We start from the raw sequence: 15,087 nt of genomic DNA on the forward strand, positions 1-15,087 counted from the left end.
AATCAACTAATTTTTATTTCTTTAATTTACAAAACATTTACAAAGTTACAATTCCATCATATACAATCATTTACAACTTCTAATTAACACCAAATCCGTTTCCAAGCTTCAAACGTATCTCTATCTCGACCACTTCTCCTCTTCAACATCCACCACTTCTTCGCCAATCTTCATCCACCAACTTCCTCCACTTGCGCGGCCACGTATCTTCTCCTCGTCGCGAACCGAGAAAAAAAAAAGAAAAAAGTTAAACAAAGAGAAAGAAAGAAAGAAAGAAAAAATGCAAATCTAACGCAGGAGAGAAGAAACGGGGGCAAAGAGCGTGGAACCGAGCGAGCGAAGGAAACAGCGGGGGAGCGGTGGAAAAAGAAGGGAAGGGAAAAAAACTTCGTCGCCTCCCGAATCCTCTTGTCGAACGGTATTCGAGCGTGTCGCAGGGCGTCAAAAGTCCTCCTCCGGCAAAGGGTTGCTCGCCGCGTTCAGAGGAAGCCTTCCTCGAAGAGAGGAACACGTACAACACGAACACGAGTGACTCCTCGCGGTAGATCCGTGCGTGTATGCGATGAAGTCGAGATTCAACGAGTGCAAGAGACGTTTGGAGAGGACAGGAAAGAGGGTGGCAGGAAGGGAGGTGGATATGCATCGGGGCGTGGACAAGGAGACTCCGGAGACCCGCGTAGGCACTAAAAAAATCAAGGAGAGGAGTTTAATGAGCGGGTAGCGGCGAGAAATAATAACGTGACGAGGTTTATATACAAAAAAAAAAAAAGAAAAGAAAAAAGGGAAAAAGAAAGGAGGGAGGGAGAAGGAGAGAGAGAGGGAGGGAGAGAGAGACGTGGCTGCACTCGCGTTGTCGCGCTTCGTATTTTCGTTTTTACGGTGAAATAAGGCCTCGATAAATTGGGAGCAGACTCTCCTCGTTTCGTTACGTTTCGCACCGGCGCAACTGGAAATAGTAGAGTGCACGTCGTTGGAATTGCCGTCGTCGAGAGCCTCCTTGCGGATCTTCAAACCAACGGCGCGGCTAGGTACGAGTGACTTGAAATGGGAATTGTCGATAGTTTTCGTTGGCTGGCTCTTTCGGGTGTCGCATTTACGTGCGTGGATGTCGAAGCGTGGTGGTGGTGGTAGTGGTAGTGGTGGTGGTGAAAGAGTGCATTTTGAATGGAGACAGTCGGCTTGTTCAGAGATCTTTTCTTTCACGCTGCTGAGGTATTTTTTTTTTTTGCGGGTATAATTATTATTACGAGCACCGAGGATTACGCGTTTTGTGTATAATTTTTTCGAGAGATTGGATTTGTAGAGACTCGAATTATACGTTAATTTTCTTTTTTTTTTTTTTAATGAAAATCTAATGAAAGATATAAGTCTATAATATATGAGTCTAATCAATAAAAATTGTATATCGATGTTTTGAATAATTAATCATTTAATAGGATTTAAGAGTAAGAATAAAATTAATTACGAATGAATGGAACGCATACTTTTTCGCAATATTTTGAAAAAGTTATTCAGTAATGCGTTACGTACATAAATGATACGAATTTGAGACGAAAAATAAATCTTTAATCCAAATATTTATCGAATAATTGTGGAAGCAATCGTTATAAAAAAAATCGAACATCGAGGCCAGGATAATAATTCGACGTTCGACTCGTGTGAACTTTTAACACCTCAAAGCAATTATTCGTAACATGTAAATGTATCTTTGCCTATCTATCACATTATCCCACGTGTTCGCGATCATTATTCCCCTCTAACCTATAGTTACGCATAATTTACATCCAAACATGTGCAACTTGTTACTTGCAATTGGTTCTCTCATCCAGACAAAGTGCATGCAAATCTCGGGACAAGGATGGAAACGATCCGCGTAACCATGTTTCAATCACGTTACACGAACTAATAAAGCAGTCTTCTTCACCTTTTCCCCCTCCTACTCTTTTAATGGATTTCAATGACAGGACGATCCTGCAACTTACTCGTACATTCCCGACCAACTCATCCGCGTATCATACGTCGAAGAAACGTGTTTATTATCACTGATAAACGAGCGATCTTCGATCGAACAACGAAAAAGAAAAAAAGAAAGTGGCATGAAAAATATAATAAATATATCCCGCTTTTAATCTCGATATTACCATTACCAGCTTGCATCGATACTCGTTTTCACAAATTCCCCCGACTCGGACCCATATTTTTAGAAATCGAGCGGTTCTTCTCTCATGAATCGCCCGCAGCAAGTTAATCGAAAACCTGCTCGATCCTCGACGTACGACAAATCGTTTCGAAAGCGAGAGGAATCCCTTGTATCGAGTCGAAACAACCACCACCGCCGTTAATATCTCAACTATATTATTTATTTTCCACGCGGTTAATACGAACGAGGGGGGGAGGGAGAGGACGTCGTAGAAACGTCAGAGAACGTGTATTAATTAAAAAGCAAAATCCGAGATGGCCGACGTCGGAATTACAAGGCGCCGTTGGTTGCACCGCGGCCCATTGATGGGCCAAGGTTAACGGAATAGAGGGAGGAGGAGGCCTGTTGGAGTGGACGAGGCAAGGATTCTCGCATTTTCTTCTCACGTTGGAAACAATGGGAACGTGGCGTCGCGCCGGTTTCGTCGGTTCGAAAAACGGACACGATAAAACGAGGGGACACGCGTCTCGACCTCCGTTCGGTTCGTATTCGGGGACCGTTCGTTCTCGTATCCGATCAGCCGTGATCGAGGGACGAACGAGAGATTCCTAGATCCTTGGGGCCGATCCCGTGCGCCTCTGGCGTGTCCTCTGACCGGTTCGAAGATGTCGATAAGACGCGAATGATCGATGCCAGGGAGCGTATACGACACCGAAAAGGGGCCCCGGTTTGACGACAGTGGTTCGAACCAGTGTGTGCCGATGCTCGGCTACGTCTCATTTAGTTCGTTAAATGTATCGTGACTTCTTCGTAAGTTCTGCCCGAGTCCCTCTGACCGAACATCTTTTACCGGTGGGCAAACGTCCAACGTGTCCTCGGATCGTTTGTTAAACGAGCACTCGCTTTCCGGTATTTTTGGAATATTCTTGAGACGTTCCCATACGCACCATTGGGACGGAGGAGAGGAAGGGTGATATTTTGGGTGGAGGAAATTGGAGGAAATTGTTTGTGGGAATTTTCCAATTTCTGACAGGGCGACACCCCGTCGAACAGGGAAGTGTTTCTTTAAAGGGAATATATATCGAGAGTATATTGAATATAGGGGGGTGAGTGAATATTGGTTAAGTTTAAAGCGTTTCATTGTGTCAATTAATAGGAAAGGTTTTCCTTTTTGCTATCCCTTAGAAATGATTTGAATAGAAATGAGCGAGGAATGTAACGAGTGTGCTTTGCAACATTTTGTAGTGTATTAATTTGTGAAAAAAAGTATATAAAAGATTTTTAACGATTACAACGAAACTGCAAATCAATAATCTTTTTCTCGAAATTTTAATGCATGCTTCGATCGCTTACTCACCGACTGCATAATGCATGCGCTTTCCTATTATACACCTTACTTTTTCGCGTTTCCGTTACCTCTGTAACTTTCTGGTAATTAATATTTTTTTCTATTGTTGAAGAAACGAATGCTTTTGAATTATTGAAATTCTACTAATTCAGAATATTAAAAAAATCTTGTTAAAATATTTATCTAATATATATAAAATATATATATGATATTATATCCCCATACTTTATATTATATTAATAGATTATTTTATTCGCACAAAACTCGCAAATGAAACTTTAACTTTCCATATGAAACGCGTGAAAAGAGTTTAAAAATTTTGTCTTTGAAACACGCTCAGAAAATAGAGAAAACCGTGCCATCGAAGTCCCTTTTTTCATCCCGATATCTCAATCGGTTGCCGAGATACAAGGATTCAAAGTTTCGACGATGTAAAAATTATGAATGGATCCGCGACCTACACGTTTTCGTGGAAATGCGTACTACGTTTTTCCAAGAATCGCGTCTATCGCTTGTTTGGACTTTGGGATAGGTCAGTGAGACGAAGTGCAAGCAAGACGTGCGAGTAAGAGAGAAGGATGAAAATAGTAACCGAATAAAAATTATCCTTTTCTTTAGATGACGATATCTCGAAAACCGGAAGTCGTATCGGGATGAGTGAAAAAGCGTTTTAAAGAGAAAGGTTATGCGCTTCTAATGATCGTTGATTCGTCGATTGAAAGTCATTATCTTCGGAGTTATAGCGGTTCAAAAGTTTTCTTATTTTTAATAGGATTTAATTAGATTTAATGATGAAAAATCATACTTCCCTTTATACGATATCTCGGAAGTGATATTGCGATAAGATTATGGGCCTCCAACGATCGTTCATTCGTTGTCCAGAAGTTATTCTCTTCGGAGTTATAGCGGTTTTTTTAAAATTTCCTAATTTTAATACATTTTTAATTGAGTTTTTAAATTAAATTACGCGAGAGTTTGCTTGTACTTTAGGGATATTGGTCGATTTTTAATTGTCACTAACCAAAAAAACTAATGACAAATTTGTATTGCATAATTTTTACTTTTTACATCTGCATAAAAATCCAATCTAACTAATAACTTCATTTTTATGTGAAGTTTTATATTCCTTTCGGATATTCCAACAATAACAACGGCCATTTTGAATATAAAACTTATTTTTACGATAGGCATTCATCGATGACTTAATTAACATAACTTGATTGTACTCGTCCAACTAATTGTTTCTTAATAATCTTTCCAATAATCTCATAACATTTATAATTAATCCGTGAAATTAACGATAAAACAAACAATAAAAGTTTCTGAATCACCAGTTAAAAATGATATACCAGTTTCTTCAATTTCTTCACGAAAGAATAATTCCAAAAAATTCATCCTTGTTATCGAAGCATTTTTCATTAAATTTAATACTGAAAATCTGGGCAATAGAACGAAAGATTTTTATTTCAAAATTTATTCTTTCAATTCGAATCGGCTGGAATCAATTTAAACATCACTCGTACTATAAAAAGATACTTCTTCGTCGTCCCACAAATCTCAAATTATGAAAAAAGCAAAAAAAAAAACTGACACGCGTTCAAAGCACAACTCTACCGTGGCTTTGAGCATCGCGCCGCCGTTAAATCCCCGTTAGAGAGTCAGCGAATTAAAGAGAATCAAAAAAAAAAAAAAAAAGAATAAAGAAAAAGGAGAAAGAAGTATCCTAAGTTGCACGCAAAAGTTAACAAGAAATTTCTTTTAGCTTGTTCAAGATAATTTGCGCGGAACGATGATCCAGCCTTGCGTAATTCGGATTGGCGTGCAACGTGTAATTTTAATTTTAATGTCCGCCACTCACGGGATGCGCGTTGCTCCTCTAGTTACGCGTAACAGGGTCGTTAAATCGGCCGCCAACCTTGTAAAACCTCGCCCCTATCTCCAGCATCGTGGTTCAACAACGGGAGACGATGGTGTCCTTGCTTCGTGGCTCACTGTTCCCTGCTTTTCCCTCCTTTCCCATATTATTGTTTTACGTTACGTGAAATCGTGTACATACTTGTTAAAAAAAAAAAAAAAAAATGAAAAAGAAAGAAAGAAAAACGTTCGTTTTCGTTTACATGCATGCACGCGTCTTCCTTCAAATTTGCATCGTGACGAATCTCAATTTCACAATATCGAGAATGAAAAATTGTAAAATCGATCGTTCAGGATGGATGAGTATGGAGGGTGGGAACGAGGGTAGATTTGGAAAGGGTTTCGTTTCCTTTTCAATGAAAAAAGTCGAGAGAGGCAGCGTGTATATTGTCAAAATATATTCAATGAAAAAATCATCTTGTAAAATTAGACAATCGTTCCATTCGTTACAATGATAATAATAGGAGTGATAATAATAATAATCGTCGTCATCATTATTACCTTGCCTAACACAGAACCGCTACCGAATGCAATTAGAATCCCTACAACCTATAGCGGTGCCTTAAGAAACTCGAGGAACGTCCTTTATTTACAACAATTACGTGAAACTTTTTTTATCCGCCAAGGATTCGCGGATCGGGCGCGAGCTGCAATCCGCTCTTAACTTGCTTCTTCTTCTTCGTTCAAATTCATTTTCCTTCTATCCCCTTTATCTTTTCTTGAGCAATAATTATTATTGTAACACTCGCACACTCGTTTGTCAATCAAGCTTCGCGCGCCCGAATTTATTTATAAATACTATATATATATTTATATTTATATACTATATACTCGTATTTACTCGACGTTAAAACCCAACGTTTCGTGCGAAGCTCTCTTTTTTTTTTTTTTTTGTAATAAACAATCTCGATGACTTCTCTCGTGCTTCGACGCCACGCCGTGAGCGTGATAATTCGTCGTCGATAATAACGCGAATCGAATCTCGTATCGATCCTCGATCGACAAAATTTCATCTCAACGATAATTCGCGTAACGACGAGAACGACACGATACAATTCATTGATTCATCATTCGAATCGCAATAATAGACGCAAGTATATTACGCTCTCCCCGTCCTCTGTACACTATCGTGACGGAAACGTTGGATTTTCACACAGCACAGGTAAAGTTCGTAACCCTTAACTAGGCTTACCTCAAAATACGCTTATAATAAATAGACATCGATAAACTAATTACAAACGCTTTCGAGTTGAGTCTACATCGATTTCGAGGCGTTCCTCCATCGAAGTGTATACTTTCAGAGCGACTATGATTTCTGCATCTGACGTATAAATCGTGCGTGGACGATTCGATCAGAATCGGAAAACTTGTTCTAGATCAAACTGTCCTCGCCCCGTCTTACAATAAATACAACGCTTTCTAATCGGCTAATCGATCCTTCGCTGTGGTACGCCGCGTCCATTTTCCTCCATTTCCTGGATCGAATACCGCTCGATCCGCAAAACATTCTTAAGAAGAAGAAGAAACGTTATGTTCGGCCTTTTCACCTCTCTCTCTCTCTCTCTCTCTCTCTCTTTACAAATATTTTATCCGATGTTGAGATGATCAATCAATCTCAACGTTAGAACAAGCCGCGGAGAAAATCGCCTCGAATATCTTCGCCTTCGATTGTCTCCTCTTTTCTCTCTCTCTCTCTCTCCCTCTCTAAACACCGGTTACTTCGACGAATAAATTATTCACAACGTCGTCTCGTGCACCGTCGTGGACAGCCGTGTACTCGCGCGGTCGTACCTCGTTTCCATGCGTGTCATCGTGGCCTCGAGTTCTCGTCCACGAGGAGGGCACCGAAGGATGGATCGCGAATCGTTCGATCGGCCTGTCCCGGAAACGGAATTTCGGGGATCACGCGCAGTCCAAGGACGCCAAGGACGCGGGGCTGTGCGGGCCGCCGAGCATGAATGGAGGGCTCATCGGAGGTCCGCCGCTTCCGGTGCTGTTCCCATAAAGCTCAAGGTCGCCAAGGGAACCGCTGTCCACGCTCCCGTCGCACTTGTCCGACTTCCCCTCTTGCTTCAACACCATGCGCCGCCATTTTGCGCGGGCGTTCTGGAACCAGACCTGCCAACACACGGGGACACCACGATTCAATGTGTATGTTAGGAATTAGAAAGGGCGATCTTCGCAGTGGAGTGTCGTTTCGTCCACCATTTCGCTTCGATTAACCTTAATTTAACGTTCGAATTAATATTAGATTCTCGATAAGAATGATTGCTATACAACTTTTAAAATTGCAAATGTTTCGATACGGATTAAATTCTACGAAGAAAAAAGAAACAAAATACGCGAAAAAATCTTTTCATCTGCCCAACTCCTTTCTTTACGAACTCTCTTTGCGAAAGGAAGCAATCCCAGAAGAAGGGGAGGGGGAGGGGCCGGTTGCCCGGCTCTCGATCGCGCGTCATTGCACCTGACATCCGAAAAGAAACGCGGAACAAAAGGAGGAGGGGCGGTTGGAAGAGGGACGGAGGAGGAGGGGGAGCCAAAAAGCTCGCGCGCCTCCAATATATCTTCATCGAGGGGGCAGCGTGGACGGGCGGAGGAGGGAGGGAGAGAGGAGAAGGCAATTTAAATGCAAGCACGGCCGCCACGTGAAGGTGGGGCCCCCGCTAGGATAGCTACACATCCTCGACACAATGCAACAATATATAATGGCACGACACAGCGCCTCGAGGCCCCTGTTTCGCCTTCGCCACGCCACGCTCTTATACAACCCTCCGTGTACCCGATAGATAAAGGACGGCCTCGATCCACGCTTCCCATCGACGTCGCCATTTTCAAGATAGTCTCCTCCCCCGCGGACTGGAAACCGGCGGCGGAGAAACTTCCAACAACGAGCAGGGCCTCCCCTTCGCGAGCGCTCGAACCCGCGCCGACACTGTACGAGCGTATATTTCTCTTCCTGCGGTGAACACTCCCGCGCGCAACCTTCCTCTATGCACGCGTGTTCACGCCGTTTCCCGCCTGTGTGCGCCATCTGTGTGTGTGCGTGCGTGTGCGCGCATCGGTGCGCGCGTGCATAGAACGAGTAGAGCAGAGAGAGAGAGAGAGGAGAGCGGCGACGAACGCAGCCGCGGCGAATGAGCGAGTATTCGTGCGTTTCGCGATCAATATCAAGCAAGATGGCGACCAAGAACCCTACGCCGCACCGAATACAATAGGCCGGCTCTCGCGCCTCCTCCCCTAACCTACCCGGCGACCCCCCCGGCCTTTTCTCTTTCTCTAGATCTTCTGCCGGCTGCTGTGCCGGCGCCATCCAGTCACCGCTCCTCTCTCTCTTTCTCTCTCCGACTCGTGGATAGATCCCATGTGAAGTGGCTGCTTCACGGGTGTATAGAGATGCATTTTCGAGTGTCTCGTTCTTCTTAGGAGAATAGAGAAGTCGAGGGGAAAGATGGAGGAGAAAGTTGGTTTGGGTCGGGCGAGGAGAGCGAGGAGAATGGAGGAGGATGGAAGGTGGTGAAGAATTGATCGAGAAGTTCGATTGGGAAGCGTTTGTTTGTTTGTTTGTTTGTTTGTCGTGACGACTCGCGATGGTGATTTTGAAAGTAATTGGAATAGGATGAGTCTTTCTCGATCCTTTTCGTCGACAATCGATTTTTAATGCCTTCGATATAATATAAACTCATCCATCGCATCGAACACTTTTATCGTTATAAATATATCTACCCGAAAAGAAAACACGTGGATATTTTTATTACAAACGCTTTTCAAGCAAACTTTAAAAAATCTTCCATCCGAAAACCACCGTTGCCAAATTAATTCTCCAAATGAAGAAAAGCCGCGAGTCCACGAAACAGGCGGAAACGATCTCGCCGATCTATAATCGCGCGTCCGTGTCCTATAATAATCAGAAGCGAATGGGTCGAAAATTATCCAGTAGCCGACAATTAGTTCGCTCCCGCTAGGCTACACGGGAAGCAAAATCATTCGAGGATATCGATCAAGGTTCGCTCGGGAGGGTAAACACAGGCTCGTGCAGGTTCCCGGCCGCCCCCGGGGTTCACGAAATAGATTTTTGGCCCGTGTAATTTAACGGTAGTGGGTTAACGAGGGCAGCGCGGCGCTCGTTACGACAAAACTTGGCCGGCCGGGGATTTTGAGTAGCGGCGGATTGACGGAGGGCCATAATTACGGGGAAAGGCCACAGAGGCCTCGTCGACGGAAATATCACCGTGGCCCATGCGTGCTTCTTTTACCTCAACGCGCCGCCGGCAGCACGCACTAATTGGGAGAAGCGCGCTGCGTAAGTCTCCAGCGCGCGTACGGCTCGCCCGCGCGTGAATATTTTTATAGGAGGCGACCGCAGCCGGGGAAGGGAGAAAAAGGAGGAAAAACGATCGAACCACCGGCTATCCATCTTCCGACCGCGGTTTTTCTCTCCATTTTTCTTTCTTTCTCCCTCTCTCTCTCTTTTACGCCTCTGGAAATCTCGACAATCCCTCTCGAAAATGGGGACCCAGGTCTCCCTTGCCGCGGCCACCGACGCGATGGATATCTGTCGAGGGTGAACATCGTCGCGAGACTTGTTTGCAACAAACCTCGAGTGATTTTGGTGATTTGGAAAAGCGAGAAAGGGAAATTTTCCGTGAGGGAAAGTGAGAGTGAAAGTTGGTTGGTAAGGGAGTTTTGAACCCTTGATTTTGTTGTCAAGTTGTAAAGAATCGCGAAAGTTTGACTTTTATTCGTATATATCGATGGTGTGCATCCCGGTATGTATGTGATTAGCGAACTTGAATTACGAAACGAGCACTCTTCAATTTTAAATATCGTGAAATATCTTTCGATAGAAATTTCCAACGTTACGACGTAACGTTGATAATAATTTCGTATAATAATTTCTCGACAAGTTATCGACAGCTACTTTAAACTATTTAAACTTACCAGAAAAAACTTATATTCCAATTATTCAGATTTACCTTTCCAAAGTTATCGAATTCTTCGCTTCGGGAGAGAAATCTGCCTCGGGAAAATGTCCAACTCGATTTAACGAAACTCGCCAAGTTCGAAACGAAGGCGAAACGAGGATCCCACCCGAGATGTTGAGAAAACAATCGGCCTATTTATCTTCACGGGACGATCGACGCAAAAAATGAATCGCCGTCGTCTCGTCTCCGAATCGAGACGTGGGATCTCGAGTAGGAAGAGGAGACGTCGGGCGGGCGATTTTCCTTCGGGGACCGTCTCTCTTTTCGCGTTACTAACAATCTCTTCTATCTTTAACCTACCGCCGCGTGTCCCACGTTTTCGAGCGCCGCCGAAATAAACGTAACACGGTCGCATAAATTCCAAAGACACCGCGCACGGATCGAACAACACGAGAGGAGGCGCGGCAACGATACAATCTGTCCGGAACGGCTGTAACCCGAAAAAGGTCCCCGGGGACAGTTTTAGCTGGCCTATGAAGGGCGTCATGCGTCATTGACTGCGCGCACTAATTGGAGGAGGCCTGTGCACAACCCGCCGCGAATACTTTTACCGCGAGCCGACCCTGTAAATTTCCTTTTAATTGCGCATCGAGACGATTCCACGCCTCCTGAATCTTTCGCCCGCTCCTCGATGAAACGACGGATCGTCTCGACCTTTCCTTTCGCGCCATTTCCATTATCTCGCGTTCGATCGATCCATTTTCTCCTTTTTCCTCCGATTGTGCGATCGATGTTGCAATCGTTACGGAATTAGAAGATTCGATCTTTAGCACGAACTTTTCCTTTTTTTCTCCTCTTTTCTCTTTCACAAATCGCAACTGAACGAACCTATACCGAATATATAAACATGCTTTTAGATATTCATACCAAATTTGTTACTTTATGCGTATTTCCTAGACTACTTTTGCATATTAAATAAGATCTACACGAGAAGGCAAGAGACAAAAATGGAGGGAAAAAACGCGCCGATAATAAATAAACGAATCGCAAGCTTACCTGCAGCACCCTTTTTGGCAAGCCAGTTTTCTGCGAGAGTTGCTTCAGATCCTTGGCGTCCGGATTGTGATTGATCGCGAAGTAACTCTTCATCGTCCTCAACTGGTGGTGTTTAAAACTCGTTCTCATCCTTTTTGTTCGGCTGTTGGAACCAGGTATGCCGGGAGTAGCCGGCCCCCCCCTACCGAAGGGCATATCTATGTAGTCCGCGTTCAAATCTGAAACATAAATCCCCAACATCCGGATTATGCGTCTTAATTAAACACCGGTGTCGCGGGGTATTTTTTGAAGCCGCCCGTATCGGCCGCTATCTGCTGGGGGGATCTTTTTCCGCCGCGACGGAACGGCTCGGCCGCGCGCGGCCAAGGGTTGGGACCCGGGCCCCGGGGATTTATGTACCGGCACCGGCGCCGTTCGTCTCGCCGATACCGCTGTCAATATCGCTCGTGACTTTGCCGAGATCGTTTATCGCGCGAGGAGTAATTGTTCTCGCGGTTAAACGAAAACGTGTTAATGGATCGACGGATGGGATGGCCGGTTGAGGGGAAGTTACTTTGCTTATTATATCTTTGCAGACACTTCGAATGAAACGTGCGTGTGTCTCTTTCGAAGGAAAATTGTATTTTTATTTTGTTTTTTCCTTTTTTGAAAAGATCGTTCATCTTCGTTTTAATGTGAATTCTATAAATATATAACACTCTTAAATAATCTTCTAAACACTCTCCTCGTTACCATTTTTGTTTCTTCGGATTCTTTTATCTTCGCTCTTCGATTATACGTACAACGTCTTCGATAATTCCATCTGTTTATCCGCGAGATAATAAAAGGTGGGGGAATTTGGTGAGCCCGGTTGCGGACGTGGAATAAAGTTATCGTGGCAACAATTGCTCGGGGGGGGCCTCGGTCGGCGATACGAAGAACCGTCGGAAGCGGCAATGCGGCTGGTCGCGACTCTAGCGCTGTTTGATGTGTATCACAGCTCATTAGCTCCTCGAGTGCAAACAAGAAGGGTGATAGCGTATGCGAAAGACCAGTGGATACACGGCCAATTACAACTCTATGCAGCAAATAGTTTGCAGGCACGATACCTCATTCCGGTATATCTATCCTGTCTCCGGGACCGAGCCGTCCGCAGGAGAATAAAGCGACGCTCGACAGTCGTCCGGCCAGATGCCGGATCGATAAGATCGAGATCGATAATCTATCGCGTGGAAATCTGCGAAACCGTTCACCTCGTCGTCCAGGATGAACGGCCATCTCCATTTCTTTTTTTTTTCCTTTCCTTTTTCTTGCTTTCCCTCCCCACGTTGGATTCCGCGAAACCCGGACACTTGATAAGCTCTTACATCTCCCGAGAATTTCTAATTACCATCAAGAAGGATTATTTGGAACCGTGAGATATTCGTAGTATTATATAGCTCTTCGTACAATTTTTTATTTTACGGATTGCGGTTATATTATATCACGCTGTTTTTGAGCAAAGTTTTATTAAGAAAATTTTGCGTGCTTCACAGAGGTTATTCTCATATAAATTTCAGCTCGTCGTTCTAAATTATTAAAACTCCACGAGCGATTAAAAAAAAGAAAATCTGGCCTTGCAGAAGAAGTGGCCCGGTGCAGGCAAAAAAGAGGCAACCTTCGGAAGGATCTTTCCCTCTATCAAATTATTTTATTTCCGTCGATAAATTCTCGCGCCCGTTTCTCGGCCAAGATATCCAGCCAACCGACGAAACAAATAATTCCCAGTCATCCGTGGGTCCCCAGCGTGTCGAGGCATCATCGTCCGTACGAACGTTCCAAAGCTGGAGAGATCTTTTTCACTGAAAACGACCGAGAACCCCCTCCTCCTCCCCCAAAAAAGAAAAGTGGAATAGAAAAAAAGGAGAAGAAAATGAAGGAGGGAGAGGAAAGAGGATGGAACTGGTCCCAGGGTAAAGGTGCACGGCCGGTGGTGGCGACTCTCGAGCGTCTTCCACTTCTTCTTCTTCTTCTTCTTCTTTCTCCTCCTCCTCTTCTTCGTCTTCGTCCGTTGTTCCCACGGTCGGTCAACAATCGAAATTAAGTTCTCCGAAGGCGGAGAAGGAAGCTGCCGCGGCGAGCTGCCCACGCGCGACACGTACACGCTTTGTTGGGATTGGATTCGTGAATTTATGTCGCGGCGACAAATTTTATCAGGGTTCGGTGGCAAACACCACGCGCCCACGCGGGGCCGTAAATCACGGCGACGAGAGGCACACACCTCAGGAGGAGAAGGGGGAGGAGGATTCGTCGTCGTGTTACGTGCGCGATCTCTGACCGCGCGCCTCGTACGTGCGGACCGACCCCCGAGGATGGACCCCTTGTAAAGAATTTTCGTGCACGCGATCGCGATTCTCGCTACGACGCGGTTCAAATTGTTTTGTTCCTTCATCTAGGCACCTCTTGGAAATTGTTCTCGGAAGATGGATGAAGGAGCGATTGGATAACACCATTCCTTCTCCGCGATAAATGGAATTTGTTTTTTAATTATCGTGTCAACGATTTTAGGGTCTCTTTTTTTTTCTTCGTTCTTAGAACTTGGATGAAAGATGGATGGATGGAATTATTTCAATTGTAGATTGATTAGGAGAAGTTGAACTAGAATGGATTCGGTTGGAATGGACAAGTTGTCTCGTTGAAAGAATTAAGAATTTTCGTGCACGCGATCGAGATTCTTGCTCCGACGCGAAATTGAAATTGTTTTGTTGGCGAAAAGGTTTGTATTCTCGTTCTTAGGGAACGAGTGAAGGAGGAAATGATCGGAAAGATAGAGTAATTGGGGTGGGTTTATTCGAAGCGATTGGAAGAGGTTAGGTGGACAACTTGTCTCGCTGTTAATTAGGGGAGATGTCGGTGAGGTGGAATGAAAAGAGAATAGATAACGTTTCTGGTAATTAATCTCGGTTTGGATGGAGGAATTAGGTTTTGTAATTCTATTCGATAATTTTTTGAAAATGGGCAAAGAATAAATTACAACGAACATTGTAGACGAAAAGAGAAAGGAGTTTGAACGTTTCATATATATATATACGGAAAGAATTATTCAAAAATTAGAACAAAGATGCAAGTAAGATGTCTTGGTTTATCAAGATCAATAGAATCGTTATTGTTCATTGAACTAAACGAGTTATTGATGATACTTTTCGTGCTATTGATTTGTCTTTCTTTTTTTAGATGCATTCTCTTTCTTCCGCGCTAACAAAGTAATTTTCCTATTAAGCAAAAAAACGTTGGAGCGATTCACGGTCCAAAAATCGTACCTATGCAGCAAATTGGTGGAGTTACACGTCTGGTGCTTTCTAATTGCGAGCCACGATTATTGCGTGATACGTTCTAGTATAGAATAACACGTGCAACGTGTTTCTATTCCGATTTGCATATGTTCTATCGAATACGTTTCACCTTCGAGCCACGATCGAATCACTGAAACGTGCACGAATGCCAGAATATTAATTCGCGCGTGAAGAATTTTTTCTAAAATAACTTTTTGAATCCATCGCGCGACAACGCGTGCAACGCTTTTTATAAATCTGGCACGCGCAGCCGAGAAAGCAAATGAATCACTTCGTAGCCAGAACGATGTTCAGAAATCGTGGCAACGTCTCGATCAACAACTCAAAACGTTATTTCGAGAAAATAATAATAAGGGGCTAACATTTTTCAAGAAATAAACGTAACCACACAAA

General features: G+C 44.0%; 1 protein-coding gene across 3 annotated transcripts in view; it reads right to left on the minus strand.

The window, feature by feature from the left end:
* The window catches only part of LOC107995149 (protein apterous-like), a 52,890-nt gene continuing 37,803 nt past the window's right edge, over positions 1 to 15,087 (minus strand). For 2 of the 3 annotated variants that reach the window (XM_017052483.3, XM_017052485.3), the window contains exons 5-6: positions 11,384 to 11,601; positions 5,786 to 7,520 (exon numbers count right to left, since the gene is read on the minus strand). In XM_017052483.3, coding sequence (XP_016907972.1) covers positions 7,305 to 7,520; positions 11,384 to 11,601 — 434 coding nt within the window. In that variant the 3' untranslated portion in view covers positions 5,786 to 7,304. Of the gene's footprint in view, positions 211 to 5,785; positions 7,521 to 11,383; positions 11,602 to 15,087 lie in introns of those variants that run through there. The other variant, XM_028665417.2, reaches the window with a different exon arrangement.

Source organism: Apis cerana, linkage group LG11 (assembly GCF_029169275.1).
Source record: "Apis cerana isolate GH-2021 linkage group LG11, AcerK_1.0, whole genome shotgun sequence".
Lineage (NCBI taxonomy): Eukaryota > Metazoa > Arthropoda > Insecta > Hymenoptera > Apidae > Apis > Apis cerana.